Source organism: Dendronephthya gigantea, unplaced genomic scaffold, assembly GCF_004324835.1.
Source record: "Dendronephthya gigantea isolate DGI-Jeju-01 unplaced genomic scaffold, DenGig_1.0 000057F, whole genome shotgun sequence".
Classification (NCBI taxonomy): Eukaryota; Metazoa; Cnidaria; class Anthozoa; order Malacalcyonacea; family Nephtheidae; genus Dendronephthya; species Dendronephthya gigantea.
The window spans coordinates 85,222-103,039 of record NW_021163067.1 but is presented as its reverse complement, the minus strand read 5'-3'; the positions used below and the strand labels follow the sequence as shown (position 1 = coordinate 103,039).

At 36.0% G+C, this 17,818-nt stretch overlaps 1 protein-coding gene and 1 long non-coding RNA gene across 5 annotated transcripts in view; both read left to right on the top strand.

Annotated features, from left to right (window-relative positions):
- The window catches only part of LOC114529526 (alpha-2-macroglobulin-like protein 1), a 45,926-nt gene that overhangs the window by 6,538 nt on the left and 21,570 nt on the right, over positions 1-17,818 (top strand). Inside the window, exons 2-14 of one of the 3 annotated variants that reach the window (XM_028551342.1) lie at positions 3,882-4,086; positions 4,287-4,449; positions 4,724-4,776; positions 4,976-4,993; positions 5,310-5,435; positions 5,614-5,653; positions 5,982-6,066; positions 6,195-6,318; positions 6,566-6,793; positions 7,070-7,252; positions 7,546-7,692; positions 7,791-7,868; positions 15,395-15,763. In XM_028551342.1, coding sequence (XP_028407143.1) covers positions 3,882-4,086; positions 4,287-4,449; positions 4,724-4,776; positions 4,976-4,993; positions 5,310-5,435; positions 5,614-5,653; positions 5,982-6,066; positions 6,195-6,318; positions 6,566-6,793; positions 7,070-7,252; positions 7,546-7,692; positions 7,791-7,868; positions 15,395-15,763 — 1,819 coding nt within the window. Of the gene's footprint in view, positions 1-3,290; positions 4,087-4,286; positions 4,450-4,723; positions 4,777-4,975; positions 4,994-5,309; positions 5,436-5,613; positions 5,654-5,981; positions 6,067-6,194; positions 6,319-6,565; positions 6,794-7,069; positions 7,253-7,545; positions 7,693-7,790; positions 7,869-15,394; positions 15,764-17,818 lie in introns of those variants that run through there. The other 2 variants (XM_028551343.1, XM_028551341.1) reach the window with 2 other exon arrangements.
- On the top strand, positions 7,878-10,949 carry LOC114529527. Of its 2 annotated transcripts, XR_003687645.1 has the most exons (7): positions 7,878-8,781; positions 9,086-9,208; positions 9,371-9,508; positions 9,781-10,140; positions 10,261-10,334; positions 10,496-10,718; positions 10,796-10,949. It is a non-coding gene; the product is annotated as an uncharacterized LOC114529527 (long non-coding RNA). The 2 variants fall into 2 exon arrangements; XR_003687644.1 differs by having other exon boundaries at positions 7,878-9,208.

The following is a 17,818-nucleotide window of genomic DNA, read 5'->3' as shown; positions in this document are numbered from 1 at the left end:
AAAGCCAAGGTAAATATAAAGGACAAATGGGGAAAATATTCCTGTGTTTTTTGATCAGGTTATTCAGGTAGTTTGGCAATCTTGGACCTGTTCAAATCAGCTGCCCTTTTTCAATTCAGAATCAGCTGCCCTTTGGCTAAGTGATATTCATTATAATTTTTTTTTCCACATATATAGCACTATGATATAGCATGAGATTTTCAACCAGCTAGTGAAAGACTGAGTGAGCACAATGACAATGAACTGATTCCCACATACAAAGTCAAACTGTAGTTTATAGTTAATACTCTGTCTCATATCATAAATGGTGAATATGTAATACGACTTAAGCCAACCAAGCATACCTATAAAACGTAAATAATTTCCGTTTTCTTAAAATATGATATGAAAACTTCATATTCAAATACTTTCGAGATTTTAGTTCGCCAATGTTTTCAAATATCACCATTATTTACTGAAAATTTTCAGCTTTTAGTAATCGTATGCCACATTTAAAGCACGACAAGTACGTGTCAGGTGTGTAGATCTTAAAATGAAATTAACAAATAGTAGAAAAAAGGTCGAAAAATAAAAATTCATAACGAAAACAATTTACCGCTAAGTGTTTCAGTGTTGCCAACTATAATTTTGTAAAAATCCCAAGTAAGCGCCTGAAATATCCCGAGATTTCCACTAAAATCCCGAGATTCTAATTTCGACCCCAGTTCTCAGCCGTGGTGCACCCTAGTACCCAGTCCGCTCAGTGTGCGTTTATAAAGCGGTACTTCTCTGCATAACCGATTGTACAAATAGTCTTTATTGAGTGACTTTGAGTAAGTATTTTAAGTACAAGCGGACGAACCTTGGATTTTTAATATGTTTTTCTGTCAATTTAACGAAAACTTCTTTTCCCAAATTCCAAACTTCCCTTTCCCAAAAATCCCTAAAAAAATCCCGAGATTACCATTTGAGAAATAAATCCCAAAAAAATCCCAAATGCTTCAAAAAATCCCGAGATCTCGGGATAAAATCCCGAACTTGGCAAAACTGAAGTGTTTTCAAAAAATATGCAGGGGGGAGTGAATGTTGGAGCGGGCCCAATATTGAGCCGTGTCAGTGGTCATTACTATTGCCCAGTGGGACCATATCTGGCGTCAGCACGAAAAATCCGCCATGTTTCTTGCTTCACTTTTTGAGAAAAAAACATTAGGAGCCGGTCCTCCAGGAATTATTATATAGCTCAGTGATCTGAAAACAATGGCATGGTAGAAAACGCGGGTAGCGGACTACAGATTACGGATTACGGATTACGGAGTACGGATTACGGACTACGGATTACGGACTACGGACTACGGACTACGGATTACGGACTACGGAACACGGATTACGGACTACGGATTACGGACTACGGACTACGGACTACGGATTACGGATTACGGACTACGGATTACGGACTACGGACTACGGATTACGGACTACGAACTACGGATTACGGACTACGGATTACGGACTACGGACTACGGATTACGGACTACGGACTACGGATTACGGACTACGGACTACGGACTACGGACTACGGACTACGGACTACGGACTACGGACTACGGACTACGGACTACGGACTACGGACTACGGACTACGGACTACGGACTACGGATTACGGAATACGGACTACGGATTACGGACTACGGATTACGGACTACGGATTACGGACTACGGATTACGGAGTATGGACACAATCTTTAAAAAAATGCGAAGATGTTGCCTTCACTCAATAAAACATTTTGGCATTTTTTACATATTATTTCAGGCTTTAGGTAAATAAAAGATTTTAGCAAAATTTCAGCATAGGTTACCAGACAATTTGATAACATGGCGCTATTTTCTGAAAGTTAATGACGTTAGCAATAACTAGGATCCTCGTTACGCGTAGTGACTATGTCACGCAGCTAGGAATTTTATGTTTTTGTGCGCTTTTATAGGCTTGCTTTTTCGGCAGTGCAAACTGTTACGCAAATTATTGATTTGGAGCGGTTTATTTGGGACTTCCTCGAGATAAAACACGATCGTTTTATGTATCAGACCACCTTTTAAACGATTTCAATTTGCACAGAGTCTTTATTCATTACTCTATGAAAGGCTATACAGCAACATTCAAACATGCAGTCGCCCATACGACGTGAACGAGAATAAACGCAACACAATGTTCATGTAAATGAAATAAAAAACAGCGGTAAGCATATTCAACAAATTCCATATAGTTTTGCTATAATCCCATACCCCTAGCACAATCACGTTGTATGAACGTTGTATTAGCGTTCGTCGAACGTTTGGATAACGTTATTTATTAACGTTGAGTAAACGTTTTTTGTGAACTCGTAGGAACGTGGTATCAACGTTAGGATTAACGTTACAGCGCGACTTGTCGAAGCCGTCTTGTCAATTTGCTAGAAATGTTTTAATCAATGTCAGTGACATAAAATCTACATGTATTCACAGGCTGGCGAACAATGGCTCAGATGACTATAAGTTATCTGTATTCGCAATCTCGTTAATCCTAAAGTTGATACCACGTTCCTACGAGTTCACAAAAAAACGTTTACCCAACGTTAATAAATAACGTTATCCAAACGTTCGACGAACGCTAATACAACGAATTCATACAACGTGATTGTGCTAGCTGGGATATGGGATTATAGCAAAACTATATGGAATTTGTTGAATGTGCTTACCGCCGTTTTTTATATCATTTACATGAACATTGTGTTGCGTTTATTCTCGTTCACGTCGTATGGGCGACTGCATGTTTGAATGTTGCTGTATAGCCTTTCATAGAGTAATGAATAAAGACTCTGTGCAAATTGAAATCGTTTAAAAGGTGGTCTGATACATAAAACCATCGTGTGTTATCTCGAGGAAGTCCCAAAGAAAACGGCTCCAAATCAATAATTTGCGTAACAGTTTGCACTGCCGAAAAAGCAAGCCTATAAAAGCGCACAAAAAAACATAAAATTCCTAGCTGCGTGACATAGTCACTACGCGTAACGAGGATCCTAGTTATTGCTAACGTCATTAATTTTCAGAAAATAGCACCATGTTATCAAATTGTCTGGTGACCTATGCTGAAATTTTGCTAAAATCTTTTATTTACCTAAAGCCTGAAAAAATATGTAAAAAATGCCAAAATGTTTTATTGAGTGAAGGCAACATTGGATTTTTTTTAAAGATTGTGTCCATACTCCGTAATCCGTAATCCGTAGTCCGTAATCCGTAGTCCGTAATCCGTAGTCCGCAGTCCGTAATCCGTAGTTCGTAATCCGTAGTCCGTAGTTAACCTTTAGCTCTTTACTGCCAAAATACCTCAACTATACTTTCAAGTTTTTGAGCCAACTGCATGCCTTACCCATGCATAAATCTAGTTAACTTAATTTTCTATGGTACGTGAGATAAATGATTAAAGATCATTTATGTGATAAGTTGTCACCAACGAACACAACATAGACTCGCAGTTCCAAACTTACACAGGCCAATATAGAAGTGCCACGCGTGATTTAGCGCTAATTTAAAAATCCAATATGGCGTCCTGGATAAGAATTGAGTGGGGACCACTGGTGGGGTCTTATTACTCCGGAGTTGAAAATTCGCCTTGGTTTTATTTTGTTTTTGTTTTGTTTTTATTTTTCGTCGTCGCAAGTGTGTAGTGGCGCGAAATATACTACTGTTTGAAACGACTCCTCTATGGCTCCTTTAGTGTTATTTATAATCTCTATGGTTGCTCTATGATACAAGCGACACTGAGCTAGAATAATCAACTGCATGAACCACATAAGCCCACACACCTCACCGCTTACCGGCCTGCATTTCTCCAACACTATAGAAAATCTTTTCCTCTCAAAATATAGCGCGATTGACCTTGAGAACACCCAGTACCTCATCACCACGCCTTATCATTATTATACTGACCAGAATGAAACAATCAACGTTCAAATTTTTGGAACAAAGCCTTGTGCAGTGAATGTTACACTTAAATCCAGATATAATTCTGGGTTAGTTGCCTCAGCGAATGGTACCTTTGAGCCAGGAGAACGGGGAAATCTCCCAATTTATGTAATGTATATTTTTTACTTTATATAAAAACAGGCATTGCCATACACAGGCATCTGACCAGTTAAGAGCTAAAAAACTCACTTTTAAACTTCAACTTTAATGCTCAGCTTTCAAAATTTAACCTAAAGAGGAGGTGTATGCAGTATGAAAAAGACGAAAGTGTAACAGAAGTAATGGTTTGAATTCTCTTTTATATTTAGATTCCAGCAAACGTTGTAACAAGTGGTAAAGAATATTTTAAACTTCAAGCAAATGTTTGCGCTAAAAATTCGGATGAAGTTAACGTGAAAGTAACACGGAGGAGTTACGACGATATTGTTTTTATACAAACTGATAAGCCAATTTATAAACCGAGACAAAAAAGTAAGAGTTGTTTAACCAACTTTAAAAAGGATGGTCTTTGGGCATGTAAATATGGCCTTGCAACATATGAGCTTTTCCACGTCACGGACAATCACCCCACCCAGTGGGCCAACAGAATAAAGAGAATAATCAAGTTCTTGTATTATTCTTAAACCAATCATGTCATAAACAGATTTAGGGGCTGTTTACATGAATACATGATCCCGCTTAGCCGAGATCGAACGAGGCGTGAAATGACTTTGAGGTATTGAAATTACCATGTTCTTTTTTTAAGTTCGCATGAGAATCATTGTACTTGACAGGAAACTCAAACCAAAAGAAGGAAAGGTAAACCTCAATCAGGGGTGGATCCAGCACTAGTGCACTAATTTGCATTACAAAACAAAATTGCTATTCTCAGCCGTTTTCTTGTGTCATGCAAATTAGTGCACTAGTGCTGGATCCACCCCTGACCTCAATTACCTCAATTCGCACAATTATGGATGATTGTTTTATTAAGTCCGTTTTTTAATTTCCTGTTTTTCAGATTGACAGCGTTCGTGTGGTGAGGAACTAAAAAATTTACGTTTTAATCCATAACAATTGAAAGTCGTAGATAACTATATGGAGCAAAATCATCCTAGTTTCTGGGCTAAAAATATGGGTTAAAACATCCTGAATTTAAAGGCTAGCATAATTTAGGGGCAAATGAAAAGTTTTGGTCAGCTTTTCCCACATTAGTTTAGCACCTCATTTCAACGACTGATCAAAGTCAACAGTAGGAGAGTTAAATTGTATGGTGCAGTTAGTCTTATTTAAACTATTACAGACACTGGGAGGGAAATCTGTGCAGTGGATATAAACCATATACTTTGATATAGAGCGTCTCCTCTTCAAGGATTAACCAGTGGGATAATGTGGAACTCCAGGACGGTTTTGCAAGCCTTGAACTTCAGTTATCCAAGGAGCCTGTTTTAGGACAGTATGACATCACAGTAATTGTTGGTGTAAGTAGTTTCTTGCTTCCTTAAGCTTCAAAAACATGCAGCCTTTTCAATAAAATTAAATTAAAAATCTCTTAAAAATAATGTCTCAACACACAATTATTATTTTAAAAAATGAACTTCTTTAAATTGGAAATTTTAGATAGTTTTATCCCAATTTCATTTACATAAACTCCTTTAGAAAAAAAGAGAATCACAAAGAATTGAAGTTTCAAAATATGGTTAGTGGAGAAGATGAAAATATTCTCTAGACCGAAGCCTAAGTATTTCACGTCAATAAGTAAATTAGCTCGTTGGTACACCACGTAAGTATTCAATACTGCATGCAAAGCTTTCTGTCTGCCACTAGACTAAGTTCTTGATTTGAGTGTCTTAACCTTATATAACTATAAGTATTTCACAAATTCATTGATTTAATCCATCAATGATCAATAGAAAACTAATGTATGGAGAACAGATGCAAAAATATTGCGTGCAGGTCTTATGAGTTGATCATAAACAGTTTCTAGAAGAAAAGTATTTATTTCAACTAGAACATTTTCTTCTTAGTTTTACCAAAGTACGAAGTAAATATGAAACTTCCACCCTATATGGCTTTGGACCAGAAAGAATTTACAACTTCAATTTGCGCTAAGTAAGTTATCTTAATATGGGAGACAATCCTAGAGAATCTTTACGTGTTTTCCAATTTTTAATCCAAGGCATGCTGTGGACTAATGGATTCCCTTTGCATTATATTATGAACTATGTGTATTTTTATAGGTATACCCACGGAAAAAACGTAAAAGGAATGTTAACTGCTCAACTGTGTTTGAGACATTCATCTTATGAGTATTGGCAGTGGAAGTTTCCCAGTTTTACAAGATGCGAAAACATTACAAAGGAGGTGTTTTTTTCTTCTTTAATTCCTCTTTTGGTGATTTTTATATTTTGAATTGAGAAAATAAAAGATTCTGATCTCTGGATTATAACTGGATGGCATGAACAACACAGAGATTTTCAAAGCAATGAAAAAACAATGAAACATTCTGATCTCTGGATTAGGACTGTATGGATGACATTGAGAACAGCGAAATTTTCCTAGCAATGAAATCATAGTACGTATTTTTTTGACAATTTTTCAATATTTTCAGATCGATGGCTGCACAGATATTACAATGTCACGAGAGGCATTAAATATGGATAAAATAATTAATATTGATGGATCACAATTTGTCGTCGATAGTCAAGTTACTGAAACCGTAACCGGGGTGACATTAAAAAAGAAAGCTGTAACAAAAGACTTCACGAGGCGCTCAGTTAAACTATCATTTGATGGAAATTCAAATAATTTTAAGCCCGGTCTACCTTTCTCATATGTGGTACGTAAAAATTCATGTTTACAGCTATAATAGTTACCCCTAACCGTGTAGTCTGTCTCCTTTGATTGAAAAAAAGAGGTGATGGATGAACACAGCTCATCTCGCGTTCTTATTTTAGAAGGGCACGAAAGGAGCTTAATTAATATGTTCCTAGTGGTTGAAAACTGCTCCAATTTATAGTAAAATTTAAGGGTATCTAAATTGTAACAATTTTACTAATCTTATGTACTTTGCTGGCAGTTTTTAAAGGTGGCGATATTTTTTCCTTTTAAACAGCTTAAAGTTACACATCCTGATGACTCGCCCGCAACGGGGGCCAAAGTTCGCGTCACAATTTCTCACGGCTATCATTATAACTTAGATGCTATATTTTATGACAAAACATTTGTTGTCAGAAATGGCTTGATTACAGATTCCATCCATGACGAAACTTACGTGGCGAAAAGTTTGCATTTCCAGGTATAAAAAATCTGATTATTTCTGACAGAACATTGCTTTTAGCAAAATTCCAGTCAATATGGAGTAGATGGATTATTACGTTAAATTTTCTTTCTCTTATGTATAATATGTATAATATATCCGTCGAATTAGACGTTTGGATCAGGCTTGTATAGCCATTGAACCACGGAACAGTAGGTTGGTGGGCTAGTTGCCTCCGCCAGCGCCTTTTCCCCACCCTCCCCCATTAACGCCGCTACTGGTAAACAACCGGTTAGCTGTTTATCGATGACCTGATCTCTATGTTTTTCTAGGCGAGACTTTTAGGCGAAAATTCTTATGTAGTGTACGGTAAACACCATCGCTACTACGCTAATACGCAAAAGAGGTTTTTAAGCGCACCTTTGTATTCTCCAAGCTTCAGTTACCTTGAAATACTTAAGAAGAAGACTCCAGCTATGGTAAGGACGATCATCACAAAAACTATCAGATATCTAGTAGATCTTGTCGTTTACCAGTGTAAATATCATTTGCTTGAAACGATTTTCATATTATATAGATTGGCAACGAAGCTTCATTGACAGTACGATACACAGCTCATAAGGACACTGGCAAGAAAGTAGATTTTTATTACACTGTAAGTAGCGGTTTCAGGTTACAGAGCTCGGAAAATAAAAAACACACAGCATAAAATAGGAAGAGAACAAAGCAGAGACTTAACTCGTCTCGCATATATTCTGTACAACATTAGATCATTCAAGAACATATCCTACCTTTGCATGATCTAACCACGCTCAACTCAGACAACTGAGAGAGAACACAGGAGAGACTTAACTCGACTCACATGAGCTCTGTACAGGTTCAGATCACTCAAAGTAGCTCTCATTCTAGAACATGTAATAACTGTGCGTGATCTAACCATGCTTAAAGTGCTCCTAACACAAAAATGGATTTTAGACATTTAGATTCTCATTGGCAGTATATATGATATTCGAAAACCGAATCGCAATAGCGATTTTAGTTTAGAAGTTATTCCCGTTTAAACATGGTATTTGCGATGTAATAAAATAAAAACCGCGCAAAAGGGATTGGTGCGAAATCGATGTTGTGATGTCACAATAGGAACCGGTCTAGGTCATTCATGCGAAAAACATTATAACGTGTATTATTCACTGAAGGCGACAGCGCAAAAAATGCACGCAAATTGAAAATATGCCGAGTATATGTATTGTAGGTGGTTGCTCTAATGTATCCAATGCGGGAAAAGGAATCTCGCTGCATTTTATACCGTTTTCTGGCGACGAAAGGCCAGAAACTAAAAAGAGACGCAAGCAAAAGATAGACCTCGTGCGCTTGAAACGAGCCAAATGGGATCCAACTCCCAGTTTAAGTATTTGTTCGGTTCACTTTGCCAAGGAAGATTTTACGGAAATTTTTTCTAGTATCTTCGGCAAAGTACCAAGGTTAGCCACCGTTGAAATTGGGATAGTTGCAATTCCAAAGTTGCGTCGCCGGAATGCAAACCTACTTCTGCGAGGGACAAAAGAATGGTAAATACTCTTTCGTTGCATTTATATTATATGATTTGTGATTATATTGCTGTGGGATTTTTATTTCTTGATGGTTTCAATATAGGCTATGCTTATGGAGGCTGGCTTTTAGATCGAATATTTCTATTTTCAATAACGTGAATGTTTTGGTCGAAAACCTGATTGATACCCAGACAAAAGATTGTTATCAATTAAATAATAATATAGTTGTTCAAATACTGTTTTCTCAAAGATCTTACTACAGATAAAATAGAAGTTGCTCGATAATTCTAACATTTACGTCTATCGTCTGATTTGTGAATAGGTGTTACTCGTGCAATCTTCCAGTCATCTACAAAGATTCCTGTTTTGATTAAAAGATTGAAAATATAGGTCAAAGATGGAGCTATGATTGTCGAGGCAATCTTTAGTGATGCTTCGAGGCAATGTACGCGAACAATTCATATTTATTCATATCATACTGAAATAATTTGCGTAACAACTGAACTGAGCGTGAATCGATTATAGAAAACACGGAAGGACATTGTCCTCATTGTGTTTACATTGTTGCGTGACTTGCGTCTCTGAAACAGACTTTCTACTCTTATAGAAAAACAGTGTTTCGACAGAGACAGGTGGTTGCGTTGGACGTGCTTACTTGCTAAAGGAAAAGAGGAAAACGTGGAACAAATATGTCACGCTTAAAGCCAGAAATATGATGAAATGGCTAAAGCGAAACGTTCCAAAGGTATTGTACGCACTGCAGGGAAAACCCATATAATATTTCAGCATACACAATTTGCCAGCTAGGTGTTTCAGTGCTATATACCGCTTTACAGTTTTTTAAAAAATATATAAGACAGACCTTTTTATGCATTTTTAAGGTAAAGTTAAGAGAAGCAGTATAATTAATGGCATTATTGCTATATAGGATAAAAAAGCAAAAGAATCCATGCGCTCTAGGGAAAACTCGCGATGTCTTAATAGTCAAATGGTTCCTACAATTACGCATTTATTTAGGTGTGCAGTGTAAGATTATAAGCGAAGCAGAGTGTGGTCGTAAGGATGCTGAAATGCTACCATGTGGCATTCCAACCGGTACTGACACGAAATCCACTGCTGAATGCACAGATGATGAAATGGATAGCATTTCGAGTACAGGAGAATTCCATTCGGAAGAAGGACTTTCACTAGTCCTGGAAGAAGATATTTTAGTGTCCGGAGGATCTCCCACCAAGGTCATCAATATGTTTATGGAATCTTCTTTGGTTATTTCTGGTGATGAAAGACATGACAGCATAGGCCATTGTGCAAAATATTGTAGTTACACAATTTTTTCATGGCACCTCAAATGAAATAATTGATTTTAGTTTGATACAGGTAATAAATATTAAAGTTTTTGTGTGATTTTTTCCTTTTGTTTCAAAACCACTATACTATACCTACATAGTTCTTTCTATACATAGATATACAAAAACATTGTTTTTCTTTGGCCAATAGCGAAATGAAGTAGGAAGCAGCTGCCATGGAATTTGAAGGATTCCAGAGTTGTATGAATTTTCTCCTGGGCGAAGGTATTGTTGTTTCAACATTTGTCTCAAATACATGAGATAGAAACTTTCTAAGAGGATATTTTGACATATGGCACTTGAAAAAGAGTGAGTTCAGTGTTATTTAATCAAGTCGATGGCCAAATCTGAAAATGTATAATGTATATCCATGGTATCTATTGTAGAGTTGCACGAGGTTTTTACTAAGTTGGCAAAGGAAACAGATGGAGAGGAATTAATCATCTCTATTGGTGTGCCACCTCCACACATTCTGGAAATGGTAGAATCATGTTTGCAAAATTCAAATCATTCCTGAGTTATATAGTTGACAAGCATGATGGATTGGATGATCCACTATATAACAGTGTGCTCATGGTGAACTGACACCAAGAAAGTGGATGCTACCTGGTATATATAACATTGTGTGATGCACTTATATGTATGTATGCTTACATGACTTTACTCTTGCTTCTCCCTTTTTATAGACTCTCCAGCATACAACAAGCTAAGTGGTGCAGTGCTGAAAACTTCATTTGTGAACGGAATTAAACAAGCCTCACCATTGAACCAAACAAGTTGTTTAGAGGGTTTGCAGGTATGTTTCACTAAATGGTCTATAATCAGTAATAGTGAGTGTTGTAGTTACACAGCAAAAAATCATTTTCTTATTTCAAGAAAAAAAAACTCATTTTAAGAAAATTTTCTTAAAATGAGTTCAAATTTTCTTGGGAGAATAATAAGAAAATTTTCTTACTTTTTTTCTTAAGAATTTTTTTCTTAAGAAAATTTTCTCAAAATAAGAAAAGTTGCACACAAATAATTTCTCAGTTTAAGAAAATTTTCTTGAAATTAGTCCAAAATTTCTTATAGAATGTTCATAATGAGAAAAATTTTCTTAAGAAATTTTTCTTAATATAAGAAATATTTCCAAGAAAATATTTTCTTATAATAAGAAAAGTTAATTCTCAAGAAACCCTAGAAACTCTGACATGATATTTTGTTATAAGTAAGAATGTAATGTAAATTTACTAAAATATTCATAAGTCATAATATAGAATACACAGCAGACATTAATACATGAGAATTATAGGCCCTACATGATTATTTAGAAATACAGAGAAATGATTATATATAATATTGCACCCAGGCTTTGAAGGTTTTGTATTTGTCCAGTGTTTATTTGACATGTTTTTAAATATCAATTATAATTAAATCCTCAGTTCCCACTTAACTTAAAATAAAACTTTGCAATCATGTTAGGAATTGAGTACATCAAACAAAAAATACTGGTAAATGATAATTTAGCTACTCTGGGGAATTTTAAGCTATTCTTTAGCTATCGCTTGCAATACCGGCATCTTTAAGAAAACTACTTTAAGACCATTATCAAATACACCCATCCTTCAACCCATTCTGCACTGCTTTTCTACCTCCCTATGAGAGTTTAAATTCCAATCAATTCACCATGAAACTGCATGTAATTAATTCAAACAATATATAGATAGAGGCCTTATCCAATGAAATCAAATGGTGTTAAATCCAAAAATTGTCCCTAACAAAATATGTATGGATAAATGTATCTGAAGGCAAAATAGAGAGCTTTGTGATAATTTTAATGATATAGGCAGACTCTGATGCACAATTTATACCCTTTGGAACAGTCGCAACCCTACTGTGGAGAAGCACTGTTACATTTAATAACCCCTCTGGATTTAGTATCAATCTGAAAATACAACTCAACTCTAATCCTACATTTCAAACAAAGACATTAGAAACACTGCCATTTGCTGCTCCTAGGTTATATATATCACAACATTGGACTATTCTATGTTGCTCCTCTGAGGTATTCTAGGCCATAATTGCTGAGGAATTCTATGGTATTGTTTAGCTATCCCTGCTATAGCCAACTATTTGACTATATAAACAGATAATAACATGGAAAATCATAGCGCAAATCATTAAACGATGAAGAAAGACCTAAATACAATTCTTGATCTATAATAGGGTGGAATAAAGGCTAACGAAGGCTAAGAAATAAAGGCTTATACGTTGTATATAATAACACACTCGATCAGCATGTTGGCATATGACATCGTGAAACATCAACTCACCTTATGAAATACCACAAATTTGCGCCGATATAGTGTATGTTTTCTCACATCCTAAACGTCCATATCTTTATCGGTAATATATAAAGTTAATAACAAGATACAAATGCCTTACCCGCCATAAAAACAATATTTCTTTAATACGCGTTAATAGCGTTATAGGTTGTTTCGTTAAGTATTCAAATTTCCCTCGCGGTCTACGCTCGAAAGGCATAATGGGATAAATGGAATAATCAGGCTCTGCGTCAGGCTGGACCATATAATAAGAATTAAACCTTTGAATTATCTCACGCTGGATTTCTGTAAATGAAAACAGCATTTTGCAAACATTATATTATGACTTTGTTCTATTTTAACAACTTCTTGACCGAATATGTCACGCCATTGTTGACTAGGGCACTTTACTCATACTGATAATTAGCTAAGTTGATAAAATCATCTAATGATCAAAACGAAAAACAATAAAATATGAACCATATAACTTTTTGAAATCAACAAACTTCAACAATAAGGAACATTTGAAACACAAGTAATTTTGAAGTTTACTCTCAGCTGAAATTCTTCAAATTTATTGCGAAGAGCATTTTCTTAGTTTAAGAATATATATTTCTTATAACAAGAAATTAACATCTCAATATTTTCTTAAGAAAACAATTTCTCATTTTAAGAAAAACATTTTCTTATAATAAGAAAGTGATATCTCTGATATTTTCTCGAGAAATAATTTTCTTATTTCAAGAAAATGTTTTCTCAAATTAAGAAGAAAAAAATCTTAAGAAAATATTTTCTCAAAATAAGAAAATTATTTCTTGAAACAAGAAAATATTTTCTTAAAACAAGAAAATTCAATTTCTTAAGAAATTCATTTTTTGCTGTGTAGTTGTTTCGCTAAATATTCTCCACACGCAGACACATCCTGGTAACAGTTCATTTTAATGCCAACCTGTCTCGAAAAGTGAGAACTAAAAAAGATGGCACACAACAAGTGAAGGTATCCTACCCCAAATTTAAAGATGGTGATGCTACAGTGCGAGAAACAAAAGTAGATCAAAACTTTGGTATGAAAATGAGTGGTGGACTGTGTGATATGCCTCTAATATTGCAAATAATCATTAGGAGAATATTATATAATTGGATTGAATGAATTTCTCTTTAGACTATATTGAGGAAATATACCAAACGTTTTTGAAAGCATCATCCAAAAATTCACTCAAGAATGCAAGAAAGGATTTAAAAGAGATGCTACCTGCCCCTATGAACACTATGTTTCAGAAGAAAGGGTGCAAAGAGCTTGCAATAAAAAAGCAAGAGCAAGCATCGTGCATTATTACAGCATAAAGGCACGCGACTCGTTTTTTAATTCTTAATTATATAAGTTGTCTTATTTCTAGTTTCAGTTGTTCTTGCTCAAGAAGCAGCAGCAAAAGCAGCCTCTGGCAAAACAAGGGCACCATATAGATGTTCGGTGTGCAAAAACCTAATGAAGGGACACAGTAATATAAAGGAATGCCCCAAAAACCAATAAAAAAAGAAAAAGTAATGCAATCAATCTCTACTGTAAATGAAAATAAATAATTGTTCTTTAATATCTAACAAATTGTTATGAGCTGTCCTTTTCATTTACAAATCCTACAAAATCTTCCCTGTTTGCTGGAGGAATTCTACTCTTATACCTTCATATGCACAAGCTGGTAAGGGGTATCTTCAATTGCCAAGGTGCCCAAAAACCTAACCTATGAAACTTCTATATGCTGTACTTCGATAGAATCTACAAATTTATAAATTTCGTGATTATTTCAAATATACATGTATGTCATATATGGACCAATATTTTCATTTACCATAAAATAACGAATCGCAGCTGACTGGTTAACTGAAGCCTCGTCGACTCATATCTTAATACATTTGTTCAGCAAAATATTTTTTGTGAATGAGGCCATGAAGTGCTTACTTAATATCTTCTGTGCTCGTTTGACGATATTGTTCTTTTTTCTTTGTGCGCACTATTAAACATAGCGACCATCTGTCCAAACACGCACTGCTAAACCCAGGAAGGTCGACAATGCATGCTAGTGTCGTTTCTTTTCCCAATTCCTGTATAGCAAGTTCGCTCTTCAGAGCTTCTTTGCTCTCCTCAATTTCCATAAAGCACTGACACTCTTTAGCATTGCTAAAGAGTTCTAAACGACAGTTGTCAGACAAAATTAGATTTGTATGCATGTACGAAACTTTGTCGCGCAACCAAAGACGCTCAACTACATCATTACTTAAACAAAATATTTACCATTCATCCAATTTCTTAATTTCGTCAAGTCTCCTTCGAAGTTCTTGTAAGCGATCGTCGTAAGACTTTTTTTCTCGCGATAACTATCAAGCCATTCTTCGTCGGTAACGGGTTCACCAGCATTTGGCCCAAAGCTAGATTCATCGTCTGTACTTTGATCGTCGGCACTGGCGATCACTTCGCATAATTCCAATTTGAGTCGTCAGTTTGGTAACTATCGCTTTCCGTATCTGAGCTTATTGAGGACATTTTCGCCAAGTTATGCGAAGGTTCTATTGTTCATAATGTGCGGCGAACAGCGAGATACCAGACCGGTTCCTATTGTGACGTATTAGTTACCAATTTCCCGGCTTCGCGGTTTTGAAAATCTTTTGCCGTTCAACTTTGAATATTTTGAATTTCAAAGCGCTATTACTCGGCTAAAAAAGCCTCAAATGCAATTTTGTTTAGTATTTTTGTTATCTACGTTTCACGAGGATTTCGAAGAGGTGAAATTCATTTTTGTGTAGGAGCACTTTAACTCAGTCAACTGAAATAACACAGATGCTTAACTCAACTCACATATTGTTTGATCATTCAGAGTTTGCACATGTTCTTGAATGACAGCTACTTTAAAGTGATCTGATGTTATGCAGAAACCATATTTAAGGCCGTAAAATTAAATTTTAACTTTTGGTTTTTTAAACTGTTAGGTTATGTGTAAGGGCAAATTTGTGAAAATTGGAAAAAAAACACGTCACCATAATTTTACCCTGGTCGAGGAAACAACTACCACAGCTAGTACAACCACTACTGCTGCATTAACAACCAGTAATGCCAACAACGGTGCCTTCCCGACCGTTGTAAAAGAAATGCTCAGCGTTGGTCCTTCCTTGAGAGACGCGCCTGACCGACTTAAAAAATTGAATACGAGACCACTGGTTAAGAAATTCGATATCGAATTCCCAGTGACAATGGAAATGATGCCTTCGTGTCGGGTTATGGTGTATTACGTGAGAGAAGACAAGGAAGTTGTTGCTGATAGTGTGGAGTTTGATGTAGAAGATAAACTGGAAAATCAGGTAAGAAGCGATTCGTAAGAACTCCTGGTAGATACTGACCGAATCGGAAACGCTTCCCTCTATGCGCACGAGCTGGTCTGTACAACATCAGGTCACTTGGGTGGGAGTCTCTGTGAAAGTCGACCACTGGATATGAGCTTCAAAAATAGATTTTCGTCGATACTCTAATCTATCCTGACTAAGAAACCTGAGTTAGAACCGTCGTGAAGTGTTTTTTACAGCCGTTACTCGAATTTTTGTCCACCGACCCAAATTGATCAAATATGCTCATTTTTGAGGTTGCCGAGACCTGGATGACATTCCGTTTTTTCTCCCTTTTTCTACAATCAAAACTACTTATTTTGGTTGAAGCTGGAGTTTCTAGGTTGGTGTTTCTAGGATACACTAAAGAGAGCGAAAATTATTAAAAATTAAAAAACGTGATTTTTCGTTATAGAAGTTTTTTGGCTCTATAGAATTTTTTTAAACTTGCTCAAATTTCCCATTTTTTTGCAAGAGAACTTTTTATAAAATAAAAAATTGGGGTAACCGAACTTGTTTTGGAGCAAACTGCGTGAATAAGTAAAATGACAGCCATATTGAATCGCCATTGTTACCATAACGACGGTAATGATGTGATACTCAGAGACAATTCGACTGTTAGAATGTTGGTTAATATATCTGGAAAATTTCATTTCGTTTAGCAAGAAATTTCCTGCCAAAAATTTCAATCTAAATCATTAGTTTTCAATATTCTTAAAATTGTAGGGAGCCGCCTTAAATTAAAAAATTATAGTATTTAGACTATTGCGAAATTCTCAATTATGGCATTGTAATTACGAAAATTAGTATAATAACATCACTATTCTCAAATCATGCGAAATGTTCTTTAATGTCTGATCTATCTCCCAAACAATATTTGTACGTATTCTCGTGGACTGGCATTAAGATTATTTCCTTAAAATAGTTTTTAAATACTGCTCATTAAAAAGCTTGAGATTAATGCAAATTAAGTAAACTCGATGATAGCAAAATGGATAGATCATAATAATACTAATAACGGTTTTTTATTAAACATAATTTATATTCGAACATGGAACATTTAAGAATACCTTTTTAACTGAATATAATATTTTAAGCAATGACAGCGAAAGTAATTACACAAAAGCTGGAGATTCGTGCATTAATGGATTTTTTGTATCATGCGGACATACGAAAAACCCCGGAAATTGTCACTTCCCGCATTTCTCATAGAAACGTGAAGGACCAACGTTGTCCTTCCCAGGACGACACTCGATAGAGTAGCTGAAAAGCCGAAGCTCGAGTCGCAAAGACTGGATCACTATTCTTAAACTTTGTACGCTTCCTGCTGTCGAACATAAACGCCACTGGGGAGTGCTGCCACTTCCTAAGTGTGTCCACAATCGCCATAGCCTCTTTCTCGACTGCAGGATACCGCATATTCGCTGCGTGATGCATTCTTGTCATAATTGCCACTAGTCGACCAGCTCGGTTAAGGTTAAGTGTAGCTGAAAGAGCGACTTCAAATGCATCATATTCAACAACAAAAGGAAGGTTCTCATCTATATGGGAGAGGGCTGCTTTCCCATGTTTGAGATTGTTGAATGCAGTCAAAGCACTGGAATCCAGTGGAAATGTTGTAACCTGTGTCAAAGGTTTATCTTATTCCAGAAATTAGGTATCTACATTGCATAGTAGAAAAATGGTTATACATATTCTTCAAGATGAATATCAGCAAAGCAATGACCAGCAACACGCGACGTTAGGGAACTAAGGGCCATATAGTTACATTTTCAGTTGATGAGTGGATATGAAGACCTAGGTGATTCACCAGTTCCTCACGGATAATACCGGTTAGAACTTCCTGAGTCAAAAAGTGCTGTCAACCTTTTTCCATTAGCAGAGACCATAACAGATGCTTGCTTCAGCGATTCTGGGCAAGCCGCAACAATTGAACTGAGTGAAAACATTGAAGCTGTGAGGCTATTTGTTGTACCTTTTGACTTACAGCCTTTTGCATAGTGTCCCTTTTTTCCGCAATTTTCACACACACAA